General features: G+C 49.3%; 1 protein-coding gene across 1 annotated transcript in view; it reads right to left on the reverse strand.

The window, feature by feature from the left end:
* Positions 1 to 1,244: 1,244 nt before the first annotated feature.
* hmcn2 (hemicentin 2) overlaps positions 1,245 to 26,063 on the reverse strand; it is a gene marked incomplete at its 5' end in the record, with an annotated part of 57,574 nt that continues 32,755 nt past the window's right edge. The window contains 44 exons of the mRNA XM_079730751.1: positions 1,245 to 2,267; positions 2,634 to 2,760; positions 2,886 to 3,005; positions 3,680 to 4,003; positions 4,390 to 4,518; positions 4,759 to 4,884; positions 5,705 to 5,824; positions 5,965 to 6,099; positions 8,624 to 8,743; positions 8,827 to 8,886; positions 9,377 to 9,626; positions 9,933 to 10,054; positions 10,596 to 10,733; positions 11,333 to 11,485; positions 11,721 to 11,891; positions 12,200 to 12,281; positions 13,318 to 13,511; positions 14,233 to 14,367; positions 14,805 to 15,018; positions 15,108 to 15,298; positions 15,636 to 15,905; positions 16,335 to 16,469; positions 16,581 to 16,715; positions 16,809 to 16,916; positions 17,071 to 17,235; positions 17,387 to 17,508; positions 17,602 to 17,758; positions 18,200 to 18,324; positions 18,722 to 18,866; positions 19,223 to 19,364; positions 19,453 to 19,589; positions 20,009 to 20,090; positions 20,195 to 20,385; positions 20,968 to 21,246; positions 21,787 to 21,884; positions 22,190 to 22,373; positions 22,732 to 22,856; positions 23,047 to 23,206; positions 23,624 to 23,767; positions 23,888 to 24,019; positions 24,171 to 24,252; positions 24,457 to 24,653; positions 25,407 to 25,520; positions 25,696 to 25,857. Coding sequence (XP_079586877.1) covers positions 1,889 to 2,267; positions 2,634 to 2,760; positions 2,886 to 3,005; positions 3,680 to 4,003; positions 4,390 to 4,518; positions 4,759 to 4,884; positions 5,705 to 5,824; positions 5,965 to 6,099; positions 8,624 to 8,743; positions 8,827 to 8,886; positions 9,377 to 9,626; positions 9,933 to 10,054; positions 10,596 to 10,733; positions 11,333 to 11,485; positions 11,721 to 11,891; positions 12,200 to 12,281; positions 13,318 to 13,511; positions 14,233 to 14,367; positions 14,805 to 15,018; positions 15,108 to 15,298; positions 15,636 to 15,905; positions 16,335 to 16,469; positions 16,581 to 16,715; positions 16,809 to 16,916; positions 17,071 to 17,235; positions 17,387 to 17,508; positions 17,602 to 17,758; positions 18,200 to 18,324; positions 18,722 to 18,866; positions 19,223 to 19,364; positions 19,453 to 19,589; positions 20,009 to 20,090; positions 20,195 to 20,385; positions 20,968 to 21,246; positions 21,787 to 21,884; positions 22,190 to 22,373; positions 22,732 to 22,856; positions 23,047 to 23,206; positions 23,624 to 23,767; positions 23,888 to 24,019; positions 24,171 to 24,252; positions 24,457 to 24,653; positions 25,407 to 25,520; positions 25,696 to 25,857 — 6,881 coding nt within the window. The 3' untranslated portion in view covers positions 1,245 to 1,888. The remainder of the gene's footprint in view (positions 2,268 to 2,633; positions 2,761 to 2,885; positions 3,006 to 3,679; positions 4,004 to 4,389; positions 4,519 to 4,758; positions 4,885 to 5,704; positions 5,825 to 5,964; positions 6,100 to 8,623; positions 8,744 to 8,826; positions 8,887 to 9,376; positions 9,627 to 9,932; positions 10,055 to 10,595; positions 10,734 to 11,332; positions 11,486 to 11,720; positions 11,892 to 12,199; positions 12,282 to 13,317; positions 13,512 to 14,232; positions 14,368 to 14,804; positions 15,019 to 15,107; positions 15,299 to 15,635; positions 15,906 to 16,334; positions 16,470 to 16,580; positions 16,716 to 16,808; positions 16,917 to 17,070; positions 17,236 to 17,386; positions 17,509 to 17,601; positions 17,759 to 18,199; positions 18,325 to 18,721; positions 18,867 to 19,222; positions 19,365 to 19,452; positions 19,590 to 20,008; positions 20,091 to 20,194; positions 20,386 to 20,967; positions 21,247 to 21,786; positions 21,885 to 22,189; positions 22,374 to 22,731; positions 22,857 to 23,046; positions 23,207 to 23,623; positions 23,768 to 23,887; positions 24,020 to 24,170; positions 24,253 to 24,456; positions 24,654 to 25,406; positions 25,521 to 25,695; positions 25,858 to 26,063) is intronic.

A 26,063-nucleotide genomic window follows, 5' to 3' on the forward strand; every position in this document is an offset into this window, starting at 1 on the left:
TATGGCAGTCTTCAAATTACCATAGTGGCACAACCTTCCTGGGGTACAGCTCAGGTAATGGTACTGTGTGCAGACCCTGGTGTACTTGCCTGTAGATGGCTGGCGTTTTAATGTGTTTAATGTGTGATGCGGACTGCATGTTCCTGCTGAGCAGGGATGTGCAAGTTAATGACCCTCTACCGAAGAGTCTGACAAGTAATATGCTGCGTGTACATAAAACATGACAAGACTTATTAAGAGCTGCTTTCATAATTTATTTTTTACAGAGTTTATTTTCAAATTAAAGGACTGCCTCCACAGAACTTTACCTGCTTATTGCCTGCTTTAGATGTAGGTCAGGATAATTAGATGTAGGTCAGGATTAGATGATGTTCAGAATAATGTGTACTTAAAAATGGGGGCATTGGCCATGTTTGTATCATATCACATCTAAAGAGGGACTCTTACAGTTTCCGTGTAAAGCACAATCATATCGATATAATTACTTTCCTCCACATTATTAATTACTACTGCACTCTTGTACTGACAAGTGCAATAGGGAATCCATCATAAATGCCTGTATATATTTGAATATGCCTTATCTGTGCTTTATACAGAAAGGAAAGAATGCAATCAGCAGAAGACATCAGTCAATGGATGGCCTATCTTCCTGATGTGTTTGAGTGCTCTGGTATCAACACATTTATTTTTGGTTTAATGTCCCATTAAACCGAAAGTACATCACTGTAGATCAGAATATAACCCATGAGGTTAAATCAAAAGGTCACCCCAGGGTGTCATGGAACGCTGGTCCCATAATAAGCAGCAGAACACATGTGTTTATCGTTTTTTTATTTCTGGCAAGATACAAACATTACATCCATTTCCAGAGAACTGAAGTGTGTTTTCAGATGGACCAAATAAAAGGCATTCTCTCTCCTTATCACTTGAGATTCTGTTGAATGTGTTCTGTCTCCCCAGGGGGCGTATGTCTGCTGTCAGACACTCATATCACACTTGAGACAGATAAGTGCAAATCAACTCTGACTCTCTGCCGCGATGCGTACACTCAGACATAATCCTGTCTCTTTTCTTCCTAAAGCACCATAGAGACATGATCATTGATTGGCTGGAGCCAACATTGCTTCAATAGAAAGACACACAAAAAAATACCCCCCCCCCTTTTTTTTTCTTTACAAGTTGACATTATATAAAAACTATGAATAAAAAATAAGATATGAAAAAATAACATTTCCACACACGTTATGTTTTGTTAATATCCATAGCTCCAGGCCTCGGTTGAGATGGTATTACAGTGATGTCAAATCTTTGACAGTACAATTTAATTCATTTAAATTTGACGGGAATTGATTGGACAAAAGAAAATCCTATATTCATTAAATAAATTAACATACTCGAGGTAAACACGTATGCTGCACACATATTGTAAAATGTGTGCCTGTTCAAATTTATAATGAAGGTTTTTTATCCTTTTTGTAACCCCAGGGTTATGGTTAATTAGGAACTTAAAAATATATTTAACATCCTGCAAATAAACATTTTACCAAATGTTTGAAAGAACATAATTAGTAACCAATGTAAAAAAAATTGATTTAATTTTATATTGCATCTTGGAAAATGAATCCATCTGGAGCTCATAAATCTCAGTGGAGATTTTCAAACCCTTTTTGAATAAATAAATTGAACCAAATCTTGCATTGACAAATTCTCCGTCAGAATATTTGTAGCATTTATTTCTAAAAATGAACCAGGGAGCACCGAGGCGTTGTGTTTGACGGAATGGTGCGGTCCTTCTGTAGTCTGCCGCCTCCCACCAGCACTCTCAGGCTGCTGTAACCCCCCTGGTGGCCAACAGGGGGCAGAGTCAGTTCAGGCAGAGCTCTAGCGCTCAGTAAGGGTACCTGGACACGGAGATGTAGATGATGAACATGCTCTGGTAGGTGACCCGACCCTGCTTGGACAGGGTGGTGGCCTGCACCTTGAGCCGCACCAGCCCGGGGCTGTCCACCGCCCTCAGGGTGAAGATGATGCCCCGCCCCTCCTCGTCCCTGATGCCAAACACCTGTCCACTGAGCCCCGCCTCCCCCTCCTGCTCCAGCACCGAGAAGGACGTGCGCTCCTGCAGCACCCCGGACTCGGAGAAGGCGGAGAGACGCACCACGTTGTGGTTGGCTGGGATGCCCAGCGGCAGCGTCAGCAACTTGTACTGCAGCAGCAGGGGGGAGCCGCCCGGGGCGCAGTCCAGCGAGCACGGCCTGTAGCACGTCCTGTGAGAGGGGGGGGGAGCAGAACGTCACCATCACACCACCAGCAGCACCAGCAGCACCACCAGTACCATCAGCACCACCACCAGCATCGCCACCACCAGTACCACCACAACCACCAACAGTACCAGCATCGCCAGCACCAACACACCCCCACGAGCACCACCACAAGTACAGGCACCACCAACAGCACCAGCAACGGCACCACCACCAGTACCAGCACCACCAACACCAACAACACCACCATCACCAGCACCACGACCAGCACAACCCCTATCACCAGTACCATCATCATCAATACAGCCATCAACACCACCACCACCACCAAAAAACTGATTAAACAGAATGCATTGTAACACGTGGTCCTACCCGGGGCTTCCTCCTCTCTGATAGGTGGCTGGACAGGGAGTGTCCAGGCACTGGTAGCCCCCCCGGGTGTTGAAGCACATCTGGTTGGGGCCACACTGGATTCTGTCCATGGCACACTCGTTGATGTCTGCGAACACAGCCCCGGTTTTAGTGTGCTGACATTCACAGAGTCTAATGTCATTATCGAAGTGAGCGTGTACTATGATACAATCAGTTTTCTTTGTTGATTTTCATCACACAGTGAGTTGTTACCTTTACAGCTCCTGCCATTGGCTAGAAGCTGGTAACCATGGGGACAGAGACACTGGAAACTGCCAACAGTGTTTCGGCAATCGTGTTGGCATGGTTTCCTCAAAACACATTCGTCCACATCTGTAAAGAGGCACGGCAACCCAAGCAGGTGAGCAAAACATTTGGATATGAGCTGCTGGCTTCACTTACCTGCCGCAGAAACGGATACAGATCTCAAAAGTTGCGTCCCAAGCGTAAACCGTGAACATCTGTTTTGTATTTTTGCAATCATGCTGTTAGCTCGACTTGGATAAATTCATCGGTGGCCAATGGCTACAAACCCTCAACTGAAAACCAACACTTGACTCTGAGAAACTTCCGTCGCCTCCCCCACTGCGCAACGGAGGACAGTGAGAGGATAGTACACGGTTTACTATTGAAGAGCTTAATGCCAGTATTTGGCTGTCTTCCAACGACCATAGTGGCACAACCTATCTGGGGTAAACAGCTCAGGTAATGGAACCATGGGTAGACCCTAGTATACTTCCTTGTAGATTGCTGGTGCTTTTATTTTTAATATTGAGTTTTTTTATGCTTTATGAAACAGTGAGAAAGACAGGAAGGTATGGAAGATACGAGGGGAGAACAGGCAGCAAAGTACCACGGGCAGGAATTGAACCTGGGTTGTTGGTGAGCTACCAGGGCGCCCGATGGCTGGTGTTTAAATGCCTTTAATGTATGTTATGGACATGTTCCTGCTGATCTGTGCCTGTGTGACAGAGGCTCTCGCTCGGCCTGTCAGCAGACCCACTCACCCACACACGAGCCGTCCTTGTTGGCGTAGCCCGCGGGGCAGCTCTGCCTGGTGATGCGTGACACCCCGTGGGTGCGAGAGAGGACGGGCGACACCCCGTGGGTACGGGTGAGGACGGGTCGGCCCATGGTGGACACCAGCTGGGGGCGGAGCCGGGCCCGGACGCGGGAACCGTTGGAGAAGGTGTAGCCGCGCTCCAGGCCGGCACAGGACCGCCCGTCGCCCAGCAGCGCCGTGCCGGGGGGGCACGTGCAGCGGAAGCTCCCGGGCACGTTGCGGCAGTGGTGGGCGCACGGGCCGGGGGTCTGAAGGCACTCATCGACGTCTGAGGACCAGACCGGGGGACAAAGACTTAGATACCACCAGGGGCCCGGTGAACGAGCCAATAAGGGGAACCTCTGACATCATGTGTGGGAATGGCCATCCAGATGTACTGGGACAGGTAGGATGGATTCATTCCGGGGACGACCAGTTTCTCCGATCATCATCAGTTTGTCCAATCAGCAATCAGTTTGTCCAATCACAAATCAGTTGTACCAACACATGTGGTACCTGATAGGCCATCCGTTCTGATCATTGAGCATCTGGTTTGGACACTCCCACACATGATGTCATAAAAAGCCAGATTCAGACATGGCTTGTGATTGGTTGCAATAACTCTACACAAGACAAGACTCCTGTGGACGCGGAGGTACTTCTGAATACACCTACCTAGACATGGAAGGCCTACTCCCTGCGAGCGATACCCACGGGGGCACACACAGCCGTACCCCCCCACCGTGTTCTGGCAGATCTGGCTGTAGCGGCACATGTGACTCCCGTCCTGGCACTCGTCCACATCTGAAACGTTTACAATAATGATTCATTCAAAACAACATTCAACATCATTTAGAACTTCTTATTCTTTACACACACACACACACACACACACACACACACACATATCTCACCTGTGAAAATAAATCCTCAATTTGAAAGAGACAGAAAGACAGACAGACAGACAGACAGACAGACAGACAGACAGACAGACAAAGAGAGAGCGAAAGAGAGCGAAAGGGAGCGACAGAGAAAGTCACCCACCAACACAGGCTCCATTGTCTGTCTTGGTCATGCCAGCTGGGCAGCTGTCAAAACACTGGTATCCTCCTTCCGTGTTGCGGCACTGCTGGTGAGCCGGACACACGCTCCTCATGCACTCGTTGACGTCTGCAGCACAAGCATACGGTTACTGCATGTGAAGGCCAATTTCCACCAGAACCATCACGGAAGCGTCACGCCAGTAAAACGGTCGCCGAAAATAATAGAAACCATTATAGTCAATGTAGGCTATTCCATTGGATACGGTCGCGGCACGGCACGGAACCGTCCCCAAACTGGTACTTCGTTTACGATACTTGCCTCTTCTACTTTTGAAGGTTGCCGGTTCGCAGCTGTGTCTCAGAACACTTCTACAGCCAATCAGTTAGCATTTGCTCATGAATATTCATGAGCTCACATCGACCCCTATGCAATTCACAGGGTATTGTAATATTATACAGTCTTTCTATGGTATCAATAGCCAATCAGTGGCAAAGAAGAAATGAAGTCTGCGTCGATGCCTCGTCTATTCTCTAATCGCAAGTCCAGTGTCACGAGCGGACCGCGACATTGCCATGACATGTCAAAATAATACCGTATTTAATGGGTTATAATATTGTTGTATATATATGATGAATGATGCGATGAACATATATGATGAATGAAGTGGGGACTGCAGTACGGAACACAGTCGCTTCGCTGCCGTGACGCTTCCGTGATGGTTCTGGTGGAAATTGGCCTCTGGAGCGACAATGTCCATCCACGCAGCTGGAAGCAGTACATAACGTTTATGGGAAGCAAACTTGTTGTTCTCTATGTTTATCACATCACATCTGCACCCTAACGACAGCTTGTACAGATGTCTACACAGCACGTTCGTTTAGTCCCTCATCAGTACAAGCCTGTGTGTTGTGTAGTGTGTGCTCTGCGAGTGTGGGGAGGGGCTGACCCAGGCAGCGGGGACCAGAGAGCTGGTAACCAGGGTGACAGATGCAGCGATAGGACCCCAGAGTGTTGAGACACTGGTGCTGGCACGGAGACACAGAGGACTCCTGGCACTCGTCCACATCTGGAGAAACACCAGCATGGAAAGACGTCAAGATAGGGCAGCAAAACAATTCAGAATGTTGCATGGCTTGTTATCTCCTTATCCATCATCCATCTGTGACGCCGATCATATACAGGCATTGGAATATGAGCAGGGCTTACCTTCGCATGAGCTCCCGGCGACGCTGGGTTTGAAGCCCACCCCGCAGCGGGCCTGGCAGCGGTAGGTGCCCACGGTGTTCACACACTGCTGGTTGAAGTGGCACATGTGGGAGCCCTGGGAGCACTCGTCGATGTCTGCAGGACAAGACAAGCAGGGACGTTGAGGTAGTCCTCCACGGCTCCCTGTGAGATTGCTTGGGGGTCGGTTGGTCGGCCTGTTGGTTTGTCGGTTGGTAGGTCTGTCGGGCGGTTGGTCAGTCATTCGGAGGGTCAGTCGGATGGCGGTCGGCTGGTCAGTTGGTCGGTCGGTTGGTCGGTGGGTTGGTCGTTGGGTCGGTGGGTCAGTTGGGTGGTTGGTCGGTTGGTTGGACGTTGGTTGGTTGGACGTTTGTTGGTTCGTCGGCCGGTTGGTTTGTTGGTTGCTAAGTCGGTTGTTTGACAGGTCGGGTGGTGGGTTGGATGGTTTGTCAGTCAGTTGGTTGGACGTTTGTTGGTTGGTCGGCCGGTTGGTTGGTTGGTTGCTAAGTCGGTTGTTTGACAGGTCGGTTGGTGGGTTGGATGGTTTGTCAGTCGGTTGGTTGGACGTTTGTTGGTTGGTCGGCCGGTTGGTTGGCTGGTTGGTAAGTCGGTTGTTTGACAGGTCGGTTGGTTGGTTGGTTGGTTTGTCAGTCGGTTGGTTGGTTGGTTGGTAAGTCGGTTGTTTGACAGGTCGGTTGGTTGGTTGGTCGGTTTGTCAGTCGGTTGGTTGGTTGGTTGGTAAGTCGGCTGTTTGACAGGTTGGTTGGTGGGTTGGTCGGTTTGTCAGTCGGTTGGTTGGTTGGTTGGTAAGTCGGTTGTTTGACAGGTCGGTTGGTGGGTTGGTCGGTTTGTCAGTCGGTTGGTTGGACGTTGGTTGGTTGGACGTTTGTTGGTTGGTCGGCCGGTTGGTTGGTTGGTTGCTAAGTCGGTTGTTTGACAGGTTGGTTGGTGGGTTGGTCGGTTTGTCAGTCGGTTGGTTGGTTGGTTGGTCGGTTGGCAGGTGGCGTAGTGAAACCCTTTGTTGGATTAAAGTAAACGTCTGGCTTTGTGGTCATCTTATGAGGCTGAATGACAAACTGCAAAATAAGGCAACACACGACTGCTGTAGTTGTTTTTTGCTACTACTACCGCTGCTACAGTACCGCCCCACTATACACTACGAACTTCTTTTTTGTATAGTGATAAATTGATCTATGATAGAGTCGATATGTGGACTATCATAGTCCCTGTTTAACGACCCCAGCAGTGCAGCGCCACCAGGCTGGACCATGCAAAGCGCCTAAATGCAGGGCAGCCGGCCTGGAAAGAGCAGCGCCCTGCCAGCTGTAATGAGCTCCCTGGGAGCAGGGAGGGCGACGTCGGGAATGGGCATTCATTATTCTCGTAAATGCCACCGCTTTTCTACGGCTCCGTGAGAGATTTTAAGACGGATAAATAAAGTAAATAATGCCAGAGTGATTTTTGCAAATGGTTTACAGTTTTTCTCAATTGCTTTGGACCAATCCTCAAATGACATGCTATTTTTCAAAACGTAATATGATGGGGAATTGTTCAGGACAGATGAGAGTTTGTCATTATTTAAATAAATTGCCCATATTTTAGCTTGTCGATTTAAATTAGCAAGTACAATGGTCGTAATTTTTCGAAAATCCAATTGAATGCATCTTGTTGATAAAAAGTCATTGGGCCCTATTTTAACGGTCTGAAACGCAAGTGAGAAGCGCAAAACGGAAGTAGCTTTGTGGGCGGGGCTCTACCGCTGTTGCTATTATACCCGCGAATAAATGACTCTTGCGCCCGACGCAAATCTAAAAAGAGTTGCCCAGAAGTAGCCTAATTATTCGTAGGTGTGGTTTGGGCGTATTGTGCAATAAACCAATGAGAACGCCATCTCCCATCCCCTTTAAGAGCCATGAGCGCATTTGAACCTGACGAGTTGATATTTTGACAGCGTGTTTATTATTGCGTGTTGTTATTATTATTATTCTAACGCATGGCATAGCCTACTACAGTGTTATTTGATAGTTTTTTAAATAAAAACACAGCAACAATTTCAATGGAAATGTGAGTGCAAGGTTTCATATAAAACCTTGTGTTGAAAACTGGTCTCTGAATTGTATTTAGTTTGAAACACAACATTATTCAGTTATCTAGACAGAAATGACATCCTAATACCGTCAACATGGTGCATTGATGAAAGAATAGGAGACTGAACAGTGGGTATGAGGAACACTTTAACACAACGCTACAATCTACACATTTTGATTGTCTAGATTGTACACAAAGTATGAGTTCAATGTTTTGTGTGAGATATGACCCAAATATGACCATATTTGGTCATGTGCTGTACCATATTTGGCCATGTGCTGTACCAAATGAGCTGTTTGGACAATCAGCCAAAGCAATTGAGGAAAAGTGTAACTCGAATAAATTAAAAGAAAAACAACAATGAATGAACGATTGACTGAATGAATGAACGAGTGAATGAATGAATGAAAAAGTAAATTAATAAACAAGTGACAGAATTAATGAGTAAATGAATAAACAAGTGACAGAATTAATGAGTAAATTAATAAGCAAGTGAATTGAATAACGGCTTAAAAAATGAATCAGGAGTGGGCGGACGGCCTCTTAACCTGACCTTGGCAGCTGTTGGTTTCCGTGGAGATGGTGAACCCCGAGGGACAGCTGCAGGTGAAGCCCCCCATGACGTTGTTGCAGGCGTGGGAGCAGGTCGATTCCAGAGCACACTCGTCCTCGTCTAGCGGGGGTCAGAGAACGCTATAAATGGCTGACAGAAGGTCGGTCCAATCAACATGAAGAGGAAGAAGAAGAAGAACCTACCAGCGCAGAAGGAGGCCATGTCCTCCAGGAAACCCTTTGGACATGCTTCTCCATCCCCGTCTGTAAAGGAGATGTGTGATTAGGGATTGACAGGCGGTGAGGGTAAGGGTTAGGGGTATGGGTGAGGGGGGACTGGTTGAACCCCTAACCCTGTAGGTCAGCATCACCAGCATGAAATACGGCAGCCGTGCGTTTTACGAGGACATCTGGGATAGAGGTTTCCTCATAAAACTGAAATTTGGATTTGCGTTACGCAATGAATAATATGCATAGTCTGCCCTGTGCTGGGACGGTAACTGATTTCAACGGGTGCCTCGCGCCAATCAGATTAAATAACAAAGGGACCCTCTTGTTATTCGGTCTGTTTCTCGGTTTCATTGCATCAATTGTTTTTGATGAACACAAGATCTCTCGCCCTGAGGGATGGGGGGGGGGGGGGGGGGGGGCGAATGAGGGGGGGAGGGAGAGGGAGGGGGGATGAAGGGGGGAGGGACGGAGGCAGAGGAGGGAGGAGGGAGGGGGAGGGAGAGAGGGGGTCGAGGGAGAGTACCTGGTAGCACCAGGCTGGCGGTGATGCTGACGTCCAGACTCAGGGAGAAGACGCTATAGACGCTGTTGATGCCAGAGACCCGGAGCAGCTGCAGCAGGGGCCCCTGACGCTGAGCCGGGCCCTCGTGGAGGATGGTGTGGTTGCAGCGCAGCATCAGCGAGGCCCCGTTGGGCCTCTGGTGGGGCTGCTGCTGGGAGGACCAGGAGTACAGCTGGCCCCGGCCCGTCTGCACGTATGACTCGTCAAAGTCCTGGTCGTCAGGGAGCGGGGGGAGGGGGCAGGAAGTAGAAAGGAGGACATACAAATACAAAAATGTGTTTTGCTGTTGCTAAAAGATAGATATACAGGGGCTTTATTCATCGACGAGGGGAAACGAAGGCATCACAGCAGCTCACATCAAAAACAGTCAAATGATAATAATAATAAAGTAAGTGACGATAGAATAAAATTAATCTGTATCACAAAGTGTAAGACTTTCACATTTACATAAAGTTAACTGAGAGGACCTAGGTGTTGCAGGTAGAATGTCAACTGAGTTGTGATGAGGTGGACAGACCTGCAGGGCCAGGCGGGAGGTGGCTAACGACGGAGGGCAGTAGCCGTTGACCACGATGTCGATGAGCAGGACGCCCTCGGGGTCCAGGCCCCGGGCCACGTGGGTGAGGCGCAGGACCTCCCCTAGGGGGTTGGAGAGACACATCCATACACGTAAACAGAGAGGCTCAGTCAAGGTACCGTTGCATGGTATCATTTGCAAACCTGAGCAAACCACTGCTTCCATTTTGTAAACAGTGAATGCACACGCCCTCTGTTGGATGTTTCAGGGACTGCAGAAGCAACAGGTTATTCCTGACATGGTTATTGAGATTTCAAGGTTAGAATTTTTATCTTGTCGGTCCTACTTTTTAATAATGTATCTTCTTATTTTATTTGAATACATTTTACTCATCTACTTAGCCAAAGTAAACTTGTATCGAGAGAGGATCTAGTTGCATATCGACAGGCGATTTTTTTATTTAATAATAATGTTAGGGCTACGGTTATTAAAAATGCCGTTTTTATTTTGTGATGTGCTTCTTCGTCGGGCAGTCGTCTGACAACACCCTGTTAAAAGTTCAAAGACCGGTCCCGGGTGAATTCCATTAACGATCCGCCAGGACCATGGAGACGGCAGACTCTCACAGACCCTCAGTGCTGCTGCTGCTGTCCTGACGCTCACCGGACTCAAACTCCAGCTGGGACTCCTGCCTGAAGAGGCCCTGGGTCAGGGAGAAGCCGTTCCTTGCGGCTCCGCTCTGCAGCACGGCACTCCAGTAGATGGGGGTGAAGACGGACACCAGCACTCGCAGCAGAGGCCCTGGGGACACGCAAACACAGAGGGGTCACGGGTCAGCGCGTTGACGAGGGCGGAGGTGTCCCGGGATCCTCGCTTCACCTGCCCGTGGTTTCATCTCCCACATGTGACGTCACGCCATTTGAGCGGTCGTACACCAGGCGTCTCCACACATGCTACGCACTCGTGGTTCTGTGAGGCGCCTTGGAGAGACGCAGGCACCAAATGGCATGCATTATATCATTATTAATGTACGGCTGTTTCTATTGAAACAGGTTATTGTTCAGTTAGAAGAAAAATAAATAAGGGGAAATTTATATTTCAAACATTTGATGTAAATTTCGGACGTTCAGTTGTTCTCTCTCATCAGAAAGCTTAATAATCGTATTGACATGGGTTTATCGTTGTAAAGTAGCTATTTTCGCTGTTATCCAGTGTGACTTTACAGTGAATAGGCAAACAGGTAATCTATGGTGCAGATAGGATTCAGTAAACATGCCTACACGTTAATGACCAACCTAGAAGTATTTTTATTCACGATAATAATTTGTGAGTCTATCTGAAGGTAGATTATGGACCTTGAAGACCAAAGCCAGAAGCTTCGGGCCTGGCTCTGCACTCACCCACGCTGGGGGGGATGTTGTCCAGGTGGGCGTTCAGCGTGCTGGTGCCCAGTTCCTGGTTGTCCGTGATGTTGGCCTCCAGGAAGGCCACCCCGAACTCCCTCTCGTTCACCATGCCGATCAGGCTGCCTCGGGCTTTGCGGGGGGACTCACCTGTTTCCAGGGAGGGGGATCAGGGTTAGGAGGGTCATGCAGGCCAGCCTAGCTACAAACTCACTGGTCAAGACGTGTAGGTGTGTTGACCCCCTGGGGGTCCACTGTTTTCTTGGTTTGTTCGTTCAATGATTCCTTTATGTTGTTTGATCACGTTATTATTATTTTCTTCAACTTTCCAGGACTAAAATAATCAAATGCAAAAACAAGTTAACAATATGAACCAAGGACCCACCTGGGCAGAGCCCAGCCTGACATTTCCTTGAATCCACACTGGGGCCGTCACATGACCTGCCCCCATTGGCTGGCTCCGGGTTGTTGCATGACCTGATTCGCTCCTGGAAGCCCTGTCCACAGCTGCTGCTGCACGGCCCCCACTCTTCCCAGCCGGAGAAGCCCCCGTTGACTGTGTCATGACAGACGGAGGGATGACCGAGTGTTTCATAATTACAAACCGCAATATGTAATGCTGAAACAATGCAAGGCTGGGCTAGTTTGAAATGTTTCAGATGAAGTAGAGACAATAGAAGAGGAAAAAAAAAAGAGGAAACACGAAGATTGCTTCAAGATCCACATGGAAACTAACTAAGAGTCTGAATGACATCATATGCCAGCCGTTGACTGACACACACACACACACGTGCACGTGTGTCTTAGTCTAGGAGGGGAAAAAGCATGTAAATCTGAACCAGTTGTTCCCAGAAAATAACTCACCCTGAACTTTAAGACTTATGGTTCTCTCGGCAACCCCAGCTTCACTCTCTGCCACACACTGGTACTCCCCTGCATCTCCAGCCTGCGGAACAACACACACATGCACATGCATGCGCACACGCGCACACGCGCACACACACACACACACACACACACAGATACACACACGCTCCATCACACACGTGCAACCCGCCGCCCACACACACACACACACACAGATACACACACGCTCCATCACACACGTGCAACCCGCCGCCCACACACACACACGCACCCACACACACACACCCACGCACAGACACACACCCACGCACAGACACAGACACACACACACACACACACACACACACAGACACACACACAAACCTAGAGTTAATTACTCCAAAAGGCCCTGAATGAAGAAAGGAGTCATATTTCTGTTACACCTACACCATCACCTTTAGGGCATCTTTATGCTAAATAGCCGACATCTGATAAAGCCACACCGCAATTCTCTGTCTGTGCCTCAGCAACTGTAGCGTCATTGAAAAAGTGAATTTTACAGTTCGATTGTCATTGAGTTTGAGTGGAGAAAAGTCATCCATCTGTGTTAGTCTCATCCGCGGGATCCGCAGATTACTGCAGCGCCTGAGAGACTGAACAAGATCATTGACTTAAAAAGGGAGGGGAGGCAGAAGGCTGGAACATCTCCCTCAGTCCCCCTCGCCCTGTTGCTAATGCAGTCAGCCCTCGCTACCCCTCCCTGGGCTGGAACGGCTCCCATCTGATGGAGCTGGGAGTGGAGGGGAGGGCAGCTCACATACACAGACACACACACACGCACACACGCACACACACACACACACACACACACACACACACACACACACACACACACACACACACACACACACACACACACACACACACACACATAAACACACACACACATTCACACATACACACACACACACGCACACACACACACACACACACCAACACATACACTTTGGCCGGGAACAGGAATGACGCTCCCAACGAATTCTGCTCTGTTTTCTTTAGTGACCCTGAAGAGCGGAGAAGACCGGAGGCCCCTGAAGTGGAGCAGGGGGAGGCGTGGCTGGGATGCAGGGCCTCACCGTGACGCTGTGCAGGGCCAGGGAGCCGTTGTGGAAGGTGGTCAGTCGGAGGGAGCGGAGCAGCAGCGGCCGGCCGTCCCGGAGCCAGCGCAGGGCCGGGGGGGGGTTCCCGTGCACGGGGCAGTCAAGCATGGCCGCGTCGCCCTGCACCGCCGTCTGGGACATGCGAGCCTCCCCCTTCAGCACCGGGGGCTCTGGGGGGGGAGACATGTAGACGTGTGTGTGAGAGTTACAAAATGTTTTAGAATCATTATGCTGTATCATAAACGATGTAACGATCTTTACTTTGTTTCTAGTTACTTTAAACATGTTTTTTGTTTTGTATAAAGTATATTTGTTCCTAGAGATTGCACTTTTCCTGAAGTATTGTAAACAGTGATGAATAGTTCTTGGGGAGGGTTGGGGGTAAACGAGTTTGCCTTCAACTTCAACTTCATATTACAAATGACGTTAAAAAAATAAACCCTTCTGGACTCTGATCGGCCTTGGCTCACCTCTAGGGCTGCTAGATTATGGAAAAAAATCATAATCACGATTATTTTGGTCAAGATTGAAATCATGGTTATTCAAACGATTCTTTTTGAGTTTGAAAATAGGAGGCATTTCTCTCCAACTCTCCAAAAAAAACACTTTGTAACTGAGAACTTTGAAATATCCCCTTAAAAAACTACACAAAATGTTAAAATAGCAAATGTTCAGATCGAAAACAATCTATCTATCTATATATCTCTATCTATATATGTATCCAGCTGTTCTGCAATTTCAATAAGATTCATTTAATTTAATTAATAAAATATATATACCTATAAAAAACAAAAAATCTTGCTCTATTCGATTAGATTTCTTTTTATCAGATCTTTTGCGTAAAAATCGAAATTGCAATCAAAATTTGATTGATCACACAGCCCTACTCACCTCTGATGCGGACGAATGCGAGTGCCCGGATGGAGCCCACGATGTTCTCCGCCACGCACACGTAGGTCCCAGCGTGGGAGGAGCTGACCTTCTCCACCAGTAAGGAGCTTCGGCCCGACTCGTCCACCGTCGCCCCTGCACCATCAAGTACCTCACGTTAGGTGATATTGTTTAATATTGCAGGGTTACAGGTTTACAGATATGGAGATGTGTGAACCCCAAGAACCTCTGGTTTATATTATCGTGTTTTATTTGATCTGTTTTTTCTTGTATTCTTGTCAGGCATTTCGTGCATCTGCTGCATAAAAGGTGTATTATGATTACAGTTTCATTGAATGACTGCTTGATATTCTAGTAACGTCTAGTCTCCTCAGTAAAGCATTTGTTTTTAGTCTGGAAAAAAGAGGCACATTTGAAACCAACCTTGTTATCTAAGATAATAGCATAAGGATATGTTGTTTTGTTTTGTAGTTTCTTGATGAAGGTTGAATAGGGCCACAGTATTGGGGCTAGGGCTAGGGTTTGCTTTAGGAGTAGCATGTGTGTGTGCTGCGGTGGGATGTGTGTTGTACCTGGGTAGGGACTGTTGTTGGCTGTCCAGTGGATGACAGGCGTGGGGGTTCCCTGAGCGTGGCAGGACAGGGCCAGACTTTGACCCATGTTGAGGGTCACGTCACCCGGCATCTCCTTGAAGACGGGCCTCATGTTGACGGACAGGCGGACATCTTGTCTGACGGAACCCGCAGAGTTGGCTGCCACACAGGTAAACACACCTCCGTCTCCTGGCTGTAGGAGAACAAGGTGTTTTTTTAAATACTAACAAGTAAATACACAATTACCGTCTGCAGTGTATTATAACAAATGTGATCGCTGACCTCCGCCCTCTCGATGATCAGCTCCCCTGATCGCAGGATGGTGAATTTGCCTGGACGGTTGGGCACGACGGCTCCGTCTTTCTCCCAGGAGACCCTGGGCTCGGGGGACCCCTGGGCAGAGCAGGGCAGGAAGGCCTGGAAGCCCTGGACCACCGACAGCTCTGATTGGCCGGCGAGAATCATAGGAGGTACTGAAGACAGAAAGACTGCTGGTTAGATAGTTATTGACATTGTCAAGGAAAGAAAGAAAGAAAGAAAGAAAGAAAGAAAGAAAGAAAGAAAGAAAGGAAGAAAGAAAGAAAGAAAGAAAGGAAGAATGAGGGAGGAATAAATAAGGAAAGAAAGGACGAAAGGAAGAAAAGAAGAGTGCAAGAACAAGGGAAGAAAGAAAGGAAGAGAGGATGAACAAACAAACAAATGAACGATCTGAATAAATACAGAAAAACAAAAGAAATAAAGGAAGAAAGAACTAACAGAAGAAAGAAAGAGAGAAAGAAACAAAGAAATAAAGTAAGCAAGCGGACCAACCCTGGATCCCTAGCCTCATGTCGTGGCTGGCACGGCCGGCGAGGTTCCTGGCCGTGCACGTGTACACGCCCGCATCGCTGCGCTGCGTGGCGCTGATGCTCAGCGTTCCGTTGGCGAAGATGCGTACGTGAGCGCCGTCCAGGAGGGGCCTCCGGTCTTTGTACCATGTGACCTCCGGCTGGGGCTGCCCGTCAGCCACACACTCCAGGCTGACCGCCCGGCCCAGCACCGCCACGTACTCCACCCTGGGGACGCTCAGAACCGGCGGGACTGGAGGGGCAACAGGGGCAACAGACATGGAGTCACATGGGCTCAGTGTTTAGAGAGAGACAGTCATCTACAGCAGTGGTTCTCAAATGGGGGTGCTTTGGAGCACTGCAGGGGGAACAAAATGAAACATAATTAGTTTTCACCCTCAGCTAGTTTAAATGGTTTGGGGAGAGAATCCATGAATTCTCACACATTCTCCTTTCTCTTTGTTGTCGAAATCTTGTCAGTTCCAGGAAGAGACTTTTTTCTCCCAAAAATGTTTTGTGCAGGTGAAGGGGGTACTCAGCTGAATATATGTCTTTGTTTATTTGTTTAAATTTTCCTCATCACCATAAAGGTGTTTTCCTTCACAAAGTGAGTTTAAAGTAGGTCCAGACGCTTATTTCCCGGCACTCCAGTCAGGTCAATTAATAACATGTGTTTATTTACCTTGAAGCACTAGTTTGGTCTGGCCCACGGCTGTGCCAGCCTCATTCTGCGCCAGACACTGGTACGTCCCTGCGTCACCCAGGGTGACTCTGGAAAACTTGAGTGCTCCGTTGGAGAGCACAGCCAGTCTGTGTCCTGTCGTAGAAAGAGAGCTGGATTCAGGTCCTGCACCCTCCATGTGTCGGGTGCAGTGTTTGGGGTTAGAGCATGGTTAAGGTCAAATGTAGACGTGGTCGCGGTTCATACCTGCCGAGATGGCTATTCCCTCTCTCTGCCAGAGGATGGAAGGCCTGGGGAACCCTTGGACCTCACAGGGGAGAACGGTTCCGTGGTGCAGAACCACCTGCACCTCTTCTGCCATTGGTCGGATCTCAGGAGGCTCTGATCATGACCAATACACATTCACATCGTTAGAAAAGGAAAGGGCCGACACTATTGGTCCTCACAGACACCCAGAGAGGTGGACAGCCTTACCTTGCACGGTGAGCGTGACATGCTTGTGCGCCACCCCGACGGGGTTGCGGGCCGAGCAGGTGTACCGGCCCGCGTGGCTCGGGACTGCAGCCAAGATCTCAAGCACACCTGGAAACAGAAGTGACATGGCAGATACAGGAAACAAAAGCACTATGATGATGAAGATGATGTCTTCATCGCATATGAGAGATAGCTTTTATTTGTCAAATGGCTATTGTTAGGTGTTTTATGTGGTGTTATAATAGATCATAGCACATCCTACCAGTAGGCAGGATCCTGTACGCGCCCCCTCTCAGGCTCAACTTGGCCCCGCCCCTGGTCCACGTGACAGTGGGCGCCGGCCGGCCCTGTGCGTGACAAGGCAGCGAGACAGCGGCCATCTTTACAGCGGTGACCGCGGTGACATCGTCTTCAATAGACGGCGGAACTGAACGACAAGAAATCCACACAATCCGATCTCAAACCCCTTGTGATCAAATCACACTAAGTCACGGTGACTTCATTGTGACCTCACGCCACGGTGAATTCACTTTGACGCAAAGTTTAGACTATGGTGTAGTAGCATCATCGGAGCGTACCTTGTAGGAGCACCTCGATGACCCTGCGCTCCTCTCCGACCACGTTGACGGCGGTGCACTCAAAGTAGCCCTCGTCCTCATTGGACGGGGAGGCAACCACAAGGGAGCCGGAGGAGAGCAACCTGGAGCCGACCACAGAGACACGGTTTCATCAGATGCCCTGAGCCACGGGACGGCGTGCTGCCGCCGCAGGCCGCCGAGGTGAAGGAGCTTACCTGTACGCCCCGGGCTGCTGGTTGATGTCTAGCGGGGTGCCGTTTCGCTTCCAGGTGACCTGGGGAGCAGGTATTCCCTTGGTCTCACAGCTCAGCACAGCTCTGACGCCCGTGGTCACGGTCACGTTGAAGGGCCCAGGGCTGATGGAGGGGCCCACTGAGCAGGGGGGGGGGACACACGCGACCGGGTCAGACAGCAGGCAGCGGCCTCGGATTTCTTTGGTAATTGAGTCTGGGTTGTTCAGGTGTCATTTGTAGTTTATGTTAACATTAAGTCATTGTATTTTACCCAAAGGAGATATATTCACCCACACACACACACACACAAACACACACACATTCACACATACACCTGCAAACACACACACACACACACACACACACACACACACACACACACACACCTTCATGGATCAGTTGAAGCATGACTCTACATACCCTGCATACAGGGTCACTCTAGCTCAGTTAAGTCTTATAGGCATCTCGTTTGTGGGCATGCAAAAGTAGGGTGACAACATTCTACAATTCTATAATCTATAATTTCTAAGTACCACAACATCATATCCAAAACCCTTCATTAGCGGGGAGTGGTAGTCACCGAACACGCGGAGGTCCATCCCCCGGTGGTCCGAGCCCGCCTGGTTGGAGACGGTACAGTAGTAGCGTCCGGCGTCACTCAGCTGGACGCCCTGAACCCGCAGGGAGCCCTCAGATATCAGGTACCTTAAACACGCAACGCACAACCGTGAACACACAACACAAACCCAACCGTGAGAACACAGCCTGAACACAACCCTTAACACACAAGGGACAAACACATCCCTTCACACACAACACAAACACAACCTTAAACACACACCACAAACACAACCCTGAACACACACAAACAAAACCCTCAACACAGACCGCAGGCCTCGCAAAGATCCTCTCAGCCATCCCCACCCAGTAAGTGTAATCCCTCATCAGTCACAATAACACCCAATCTTGTGCACACGACCAAACATGGGACATGGTGGCGTGGTTACTTTAATCAGACCATGTGACCACATTTGGCACGTTGATTGACACTGAGCCGTCTGACACGAGCCTCCGTCTGCACAAACAAAAACAGAACACATACTTATTGCTGTCATGAATCAGCGGGAAGCCGTCCTTCCTCCAGGTGATGGTGGGGGAGGCGTCGCCCTGGGCCTCACACGGCAGCACAGTGTCCTGGCCCAGGTGGGCCGTCACCAGGGAGGTGCTCTCCTTGATCACCGGGGGCACTGGAGCGATGGGAGGATACAGAGAAAACCAGGTCAGTATCAGCGTATGTCTTTATACACACAACTATGGTACCATCATATAGTAGACACACAACTATAGTACCAGCATGTAGTATACACAACAATAGTATCATAATTTAGTATATAAACAACTTTAGCATCATGATGTTGTATATAAAAAACTATAGTATCATCATATTGTAGGTCCAAATGACCAATTATAACTTTGGGTAAATCTAAACAAATGTTTAATGTATTCTATTAATTTGCTGTTGTCCAGTCACCCAGACTAAGAGAGACTCTCCACGATGTAGCTCTGTATAAACTGTTAATAATGTGTTATAACATGGACTGACAGAGAATCTCCACACTGAAGTAGAGGCTGGTGCTGCCCGCCATGTTGGTGACCACGCAGCTGTAATGTCCACTGTCCTCGGGTCGGACCTCCTGGATCTCCAGGTACTGCCCCCCCGCCAGCTTCTGGATGTGACCGCCCAGCTGACAGAAGTAGAAATACAATTCAATTATTTTACATTTTGAGTGTTTATTTTTGTGATCCATGACCCTTTGTGACGAGCTTCTCTACCTGCAGTTTGACGTCGTCCTTGTACCACTCTATCTCAGGAGCGGGGTCGCCGTCAGCCAAACACTCCAGGGTCAGGTGTCCCTTGGAGGCCACCGTCACGGCCCTCACCTCACCCGAGCCCAGGAGAGTCGGGGGCACTGGAAGAGAGGCACACAAGCGTGAGACAGCTTGATGTATTAGAGATGAGATGAGATGAGATGAGATGAGATGAGATGAGATGGAGCTTTTCCTGTTGTTTTCTGCTGTTGCTTGTACGGCTGTAACACCTGATGTAACACCTCAAAAGTATGGTTAACATCCATGTCAACTCTAAAAATATACAAGCAATGAGACCTCTATTTTTGGATGAACAGGAAGATGTGACTAATGGCCCTTGGCCACAACACACACCCATGTGGGCCTTTCTTTTACATCATGGAAAAATGATTTCAACTGGAGCCAGAAAGAAACAAGGGAGAAAAAGTGATTAATTAGGGCTGAGGTAAACGACTAGGGGACATCAGGGTTCTTTCGCTAGATGCTTGAGCTCCTGGCCAAGAGAAACACAACGTATTACCCTGGACCCGGACCCAGTGGTTCCGTCCGTCCTCTCCTGCCGAGCTGCTGGCCAAGCAGCTGTACAGCCCCGCATCCTCCACCTGAAAAGAGCAGCACATCAGTCACCTGGACGTGCGGTACAGCCGGAACACCGGAGCACACTTGCATGCTAGTAATACCCTTCATTTCCCTCCATTACACTTACCTGCACTTTGCTTATTTTGACGAAGCGCCCCTCCTCCGTCACCACCTCGGGCCGCTCCATGGGACGTCCATCTTTGAGCCAGCTGAGGGTGGGCGGGGGGACCCCCACGGCCGTGCACTCCAGCTCTAGGGGGCTGTTTACGGCCAGGGTCAGCTCATTGGGGGACCCCGTGCTGGATATCTTCGGGGGCTCTGGGGAAAAGCAACAGAGTGCCACACAGTTTCAAACCCATCCACCATTCACATGCCTGCACCACACTCTGGTGAACACATCAATACATTTTAAGTAATACAAAGACTATTTGAATTTAGCTGTTGTTTTACCTTAGTTTATTTCATTTACGGATGTACTGTATTCTTGTTATCACAATCTATATTTATGTTTTCATTTGTATTCTTATATTCACTGTTTAAATGTCACTGTCCGTTCAGGCACCTGAATTTGCTGTGTCAATACAACTGATTATTACTTTATTATTATCACTATTCATTTTACATTCATTTACATTTAGGGCATTTAGCAGACGCTTTTATCCACACATTCCCACGCCGAAAGCGGAGTCAAATCATGCAAGGATACGGCCGGCTCGCCAGGAGCAGTTAAGGGTTAAGGGTCTTGCTCAGGGACACTCTAGGTGCTAGGAGGGCCAAGGATTGAACTAGCAATCTTCCGCTTACGAGAAAACCCGCTCTACCTCCTGAGCTAAGCCGCCTTTTCATTCAGAAGGAAGTGCCCCAGACGTGTCCAGCATTGCTTTATGGTTTTGGTTGTACCGAGCACGGTGAGGTTGAAGCTCTTGGTGCTGCTGCCTGCCTGGTTGCTGGCCACGCAGCTGTACAGCCCCCCGTCGGAGGGGGCCACGTCGGGCAGCTGCAGCCGCGTCTCCCGGCCGTCCAGCAGCAGGTTGCGGTGAAGCGACAGCGGCTGGCCGTCCTTCAGCCAGGTCAGGGTGGGCGGGGGCACGCCCCGGGCCTCGCACGTCAGGGTCACCAAGGAGCCCTGCACCACCGTGACGGGCTCCACCGGCTCCACGCGGTCCACACCAGGGGGCGCTGTGGGGCCGACACAACGGGGAGTTGGGGGTTAAATCGATTTTATCGCTAGGCGTGAAGTTAGCCGTGAAAAGGCGTTTGATAATGTGCCCTGATTTAGTGACATCACAAGTAGGAGTGTCCACCCAGATGGATGCTGGGCAGGTCAGCCTACCAGCCTACCCAAGGGACTGTAGAGACTGGTAGGCTGATCTATCCGGCATCAATGTAGCCCCACTCCCACCAGTGATGTCACCAAGTCACATGGTGCAGGGCAGACTCTGAAACGGCTTGCGATGGCTAATGAGTATCCCACCGGCGGGTCAAACAGGGGCCTTTTAACATTGAACCCAACGTGGAGCAAGCCTGTTAATGGTTAGTGGTCATCGGTGGTCGGTGATCATCTCTATGAGAGTTTTTGATTTGGAGCAATATACTATATGGACATTGATTGCATGAGAAGCACATGGGCACATTTAACATCATGGAAGCACATTACACTTGATGACCCCTAAATGAGGAAGCGCTGGTGGGGTGTCCAGTGTGGCAGGGGGATTGTACCTTGGACCTGGACGTCGTAGCTGAGCTCTGCGAGCCCTGCTCGGCTGCGCGCCACACAGGTGTACATGCCTGCATCTGACAGCAGCACGGGAGAGATCCTGCACAACGCAAGAGGAACCGGGAACCAAATATCAAACAGCAATGCTTTGGACGACGACTTCTTCAGCCAGATTCCCTCGCAGCAATGCAAACACAACGATCAAAATCATTTGATGATGAAGTACTAGAGTGAGAGTATAATCTGAAACTTTGCCGGTTGTAAGCTTTTTTACTGTGTTCTTGTCCAATGGTTTGAAGGTTTAACCAACCCACTCATACTGGCGAATTAGCTCCCTCTGTGTTAACCATGTGACTGTGTGCTGTCTCTTCAGTCGTGTCTTATGAAACATCTCAATAAACTGACCTGAGGACAGAGTCTCCCGAGAGGAGGCGGGTGCGGGCTGAGAGGAACAGGGGGTGTCCGTTCTTCAGCCAGCTGATCTGGGGCGGGGGGTTGCCCACGGCGTGGCACTCCAGCGTCACGGCGCTGTCCTGCGTCACCTGCACCTCTCTAGGGACAGACGTCTCGCCGGAAATAGTGGGCGGGACTTGAGGAGTGGATTGACATGACAGTCATTTGGCGTAAGCTTTTAAACCGAAGCAAGTTGGCAGAGAACTATCAAAGCATAGGGCTTGTTTTTGTAGCGACATCTATTTTGACTGACTCATTTGTAATTACAAAAGATTTGATAGCTACAATCTTTTGTAACTTTTGTAGTTACAAAATATCTTTTTGTTTTAGCTACAAAAGAAAAGTCAAAGTCAACGTAACCTTGTTTTTGTACCTACATCGATTCCGATTTTTCTGAGAAGACTGATGGAAAGATGGTCGATAAGAAATCAACTGAATGACATCCATTGGTACCCATCAACATGAACTGATATCAGAAATGCAGCAGAACTTACCGAGCACGAAGAGGGTGTACAGTCTGCTCTCTTGGCCGGCAGGGCTGACCGCCAGACAGGTGTACGTCCCAGAGTCCTCCTTGCTAAGCCTCAGCAAGGTCAAGAAGATGCCATCTGGGGTCACGCTGTAAACACATTCAACATGTTTTACCCTTTCATTCAGCATTTACATTCGCCTTTATATCCGAAGCAACTACTAGTCACTGCTGGATACGTGTCCTAAAGGAGCAGGAAGGGGTTAGGCTTCCTGAACAGGGATGCCTCCAGGGTAGGACTGATAATGAACGGGAAACAGGGAGTAGAAGAACGCCTCACTCTATGTGCTGGGAGTCTGAACCCTCCAGAGTGGCTCCGTTCTTCAGCCAGCTCAGGGTCGGGGTGGGGATCCCCGTCGCTCTGCACTCCAGGGTCAGCTCCTCCCCCAGGGGGGCACTCAGGTCTGACGACTGGCCCGACTCCAGGATGGTTGGCTGGACTGGTGGGGCACCACCACCGCGGGACGGAGAGCAATACAGTCGAATTGGTTGGGATGTCCATTAAGGGGTTAACCAATGCTTACACTAAATCAGCAAAGGTGCCATCTCTGATGAAATGCTTAAATTGCTGTCTCTGATTGGCTTAACAGAGGACCATGTGATGCCGTGAACCAATCAAAAGCGAGAATGGGAATGACTTGTATTTATGCTTCCGTTGTTTTCGTTTTAGTGTTGGGTAAGTCGTAAAACTAATTTGATTCTTATCCTCATATTCTCTCATAATGCCATTACATGTGTGAGCTCTCGTTAGTGAAATAACCTAAACACCACATGACACATCTGAAACTACGTGTTAGCTTTTGATAATGGCCGACATACACACTGTCTTTCTCAATAAACTCATTAAGGGGTGTTACCTTGCACGGTGAGGGTGTAGTCCTTCTTGGCCTCTCCCCCGCTGTTCTTAGCCAGACAGGTGTACCTCCCGGCATGGGACAGGGTGAGTGGCCCCAGCTCGAGCCTGTTGCCCCGGACCGACCACTGCCACTGCAGACTGCTCTCTGCACCGCAAACACACTCAGTCACCCCGGCTCCACAACAGCAACAGGCTTAGCACACCTTTTACTGTTTAATGTTTAACATCACCCCCCAACCCCAGTCATTCTGTTAAGTCTTCTCACCAATAGGGGTGCCATCTTTGAGCCAGGTGGTGCTGGGAACCGGGACCCCAGAGGCCTCGCAAAGCAGGGTGACCACAGAGCCCAGAGTCCGAGTAAGGGTCTCCTGTAGGGGTCCGTCAAGAACAGGCGGGACTGTGGGTGACACCAATGACACAACACGCATTATGATTAATCATGGAGAATGTGTTCAATGGTGTCGTGTGACTGAAGTGTGAGGGAGCATGCGGTACAAGAGGTGCGTGTACTCAACACACAAGGCCAGCCCAGCAGAGGCCTGTCTCACCGTGAACTGTCAACCTGAACGTCCTGTCCACCTGTCCCGCCACGTTGGACACCTTGCAGGTGTATGTGCCGCCATCTGACAGCTAGACAACCAAGAAAAAAAAACTTTGAAAGCTATTCGCAAGTTAGGGGTGAACTTAATGATGAATTGAACATCGGCCGAAATATTGATATCGGTTGTCTTTCACTAAGCAATATTAGTATCGGCATCGGCCCCTAAAATACAGTGTCGGTCGGGCTCTAGAAACACTGCAGGGGAACCTGTAGTGTTTCATTAAATGACTGACCTGCACTCCCTCGATGTCCAGCTGGTGGCGCTGCATCCCCAGGCCGTTCCCCGGGACCAGCTGCAGCCCGTTCCTGTACCATGTGACCTCGGGCTCCGGGAGGCCCCTGGCCTCACAGCGCAGTGTGACGCTGGAGCCCACCTGGGGCTCCAGCCCCTCTGACTCAGACTCCACCCGGGGCCTCAGGCTGGGCAGCACTGTGGGTGTAACACAGAGAGGAAGGCTGAGAGGCGTGGCAGGGAGGAAACCCCCCAGTTATAATTATAATGATTCATTTAGGAGGTTTTTAATCATGTTTTACAGCCGGCTTTTCCAGGAAATATAACAGTTGCTTCCTGGTGGGCATGCATGCGTTTGTGTGTTTTGATTGCGTGTGTGTGTGTGTGTGTGTGTGTGTGTGTGTGTGTGTGTGTGTGTGTGTGTGTGTGTGTGTGTGTGTGTGTGTGTGTGTATGCGTGCGTGCGTGCGTGCGTGCGTGCGTGTGTGTTTGTATGTTGCTCATCAGACCAGTGTGTTTAGTTGTGTGATGGGATCATCCAACCAAGGGGGATAAAACACACCAGTTGTAATTATACTGAAGGTTTTTATTTATTTTTTACAGCCGTCTTCTCCAGAAAACAACAGCTGCTTCCTGGTGTGCATGTCTGTGTATGGGTGCGTGTGCGTGTGCGTGTGCGTGTGTGTGTGTGTGTGTGTGTGTGTGTGTATGTGTGTGTGTGTGTGTGTGTGAGTGCGTGTGTGTTAGTGTGTTAGTGTGTAGCTCATTAACAGACCAGAGACAGTGTATTTTGTTGTGTGATTGGAACATCCGACCAAAGACCAAAGCGTGTGTGTGTGTTTGTGTGTGTGTGTATGTTTGCGTGGCCGTGTGTGTGTGTGTGTGTGTGTGTGTGTGTGTGTGTGCATCTGTGTAGGCCGCAGCAGCGGCCCTAGCCTCCACTCTGTCTCACCGTAGACACTGAGCAGGATGCTCTTCTGGTCCTGGCCGGCTGAGTTGGTGGCTGTGCACACGTACTGACCGGCGTCCTCCACTCTGGCCCGCGGCAGCTGCAGCATCTGACCACCTGGGGGCAGTGTTCACACTTCTGTTGTCATTTTCATTCACTTAATGCCAAATCCTACTAAATCCTATTAGTTCTGTACTGAAAGGTCCTCAGTGTTGGGATGGCTTCACAAATACAACAGGGATCACTTGGAGGCACCCTGAGTCATCGCAGGGCTTCAGAGAGCCATTCTGACCTGGTAAGATGTCAATGCCGGTGGTTAAGTGGAGTAGCTGTCCATCTCTGGTCCAGATGACTTCCGGAGGAGGGTAGGCCTGGACATCACACAGCAGGGACACCATGTGGCCGTCAATCACACTCACCTTCTGCTCCTTCTGCCCAGTGATCCTGGGAGGGACTGACCAAGAAAGCAGCAGTTTTACACCACTCTGGGTGGTTTAGAGACATAACAAACAGCTAGAGATGAGGGTGCAGCTTCTGCCTTAAACAGTGAGCAGTGCGATTCAATTACTTGCGTATATCTTTACTGGTTGTGACTATACAGGGTTGATGAAAGTATTTGACAGGAAAACAGAAAACAAAATAAAATGTCCATGTGATTTT

This window comes from Pollachius pollachius (genome assembly GCF_949987615.1).
Source record: "Pollachius pollachius genome assembly, chromosome: 1".
NCBI classification, from domain to species: domain Eukaryota; kingdom Metazoa; phylum Chordata; class Actinopteri; order Gadiformes; family Gadidae; genus Pollachius; species Pollachius pollachius.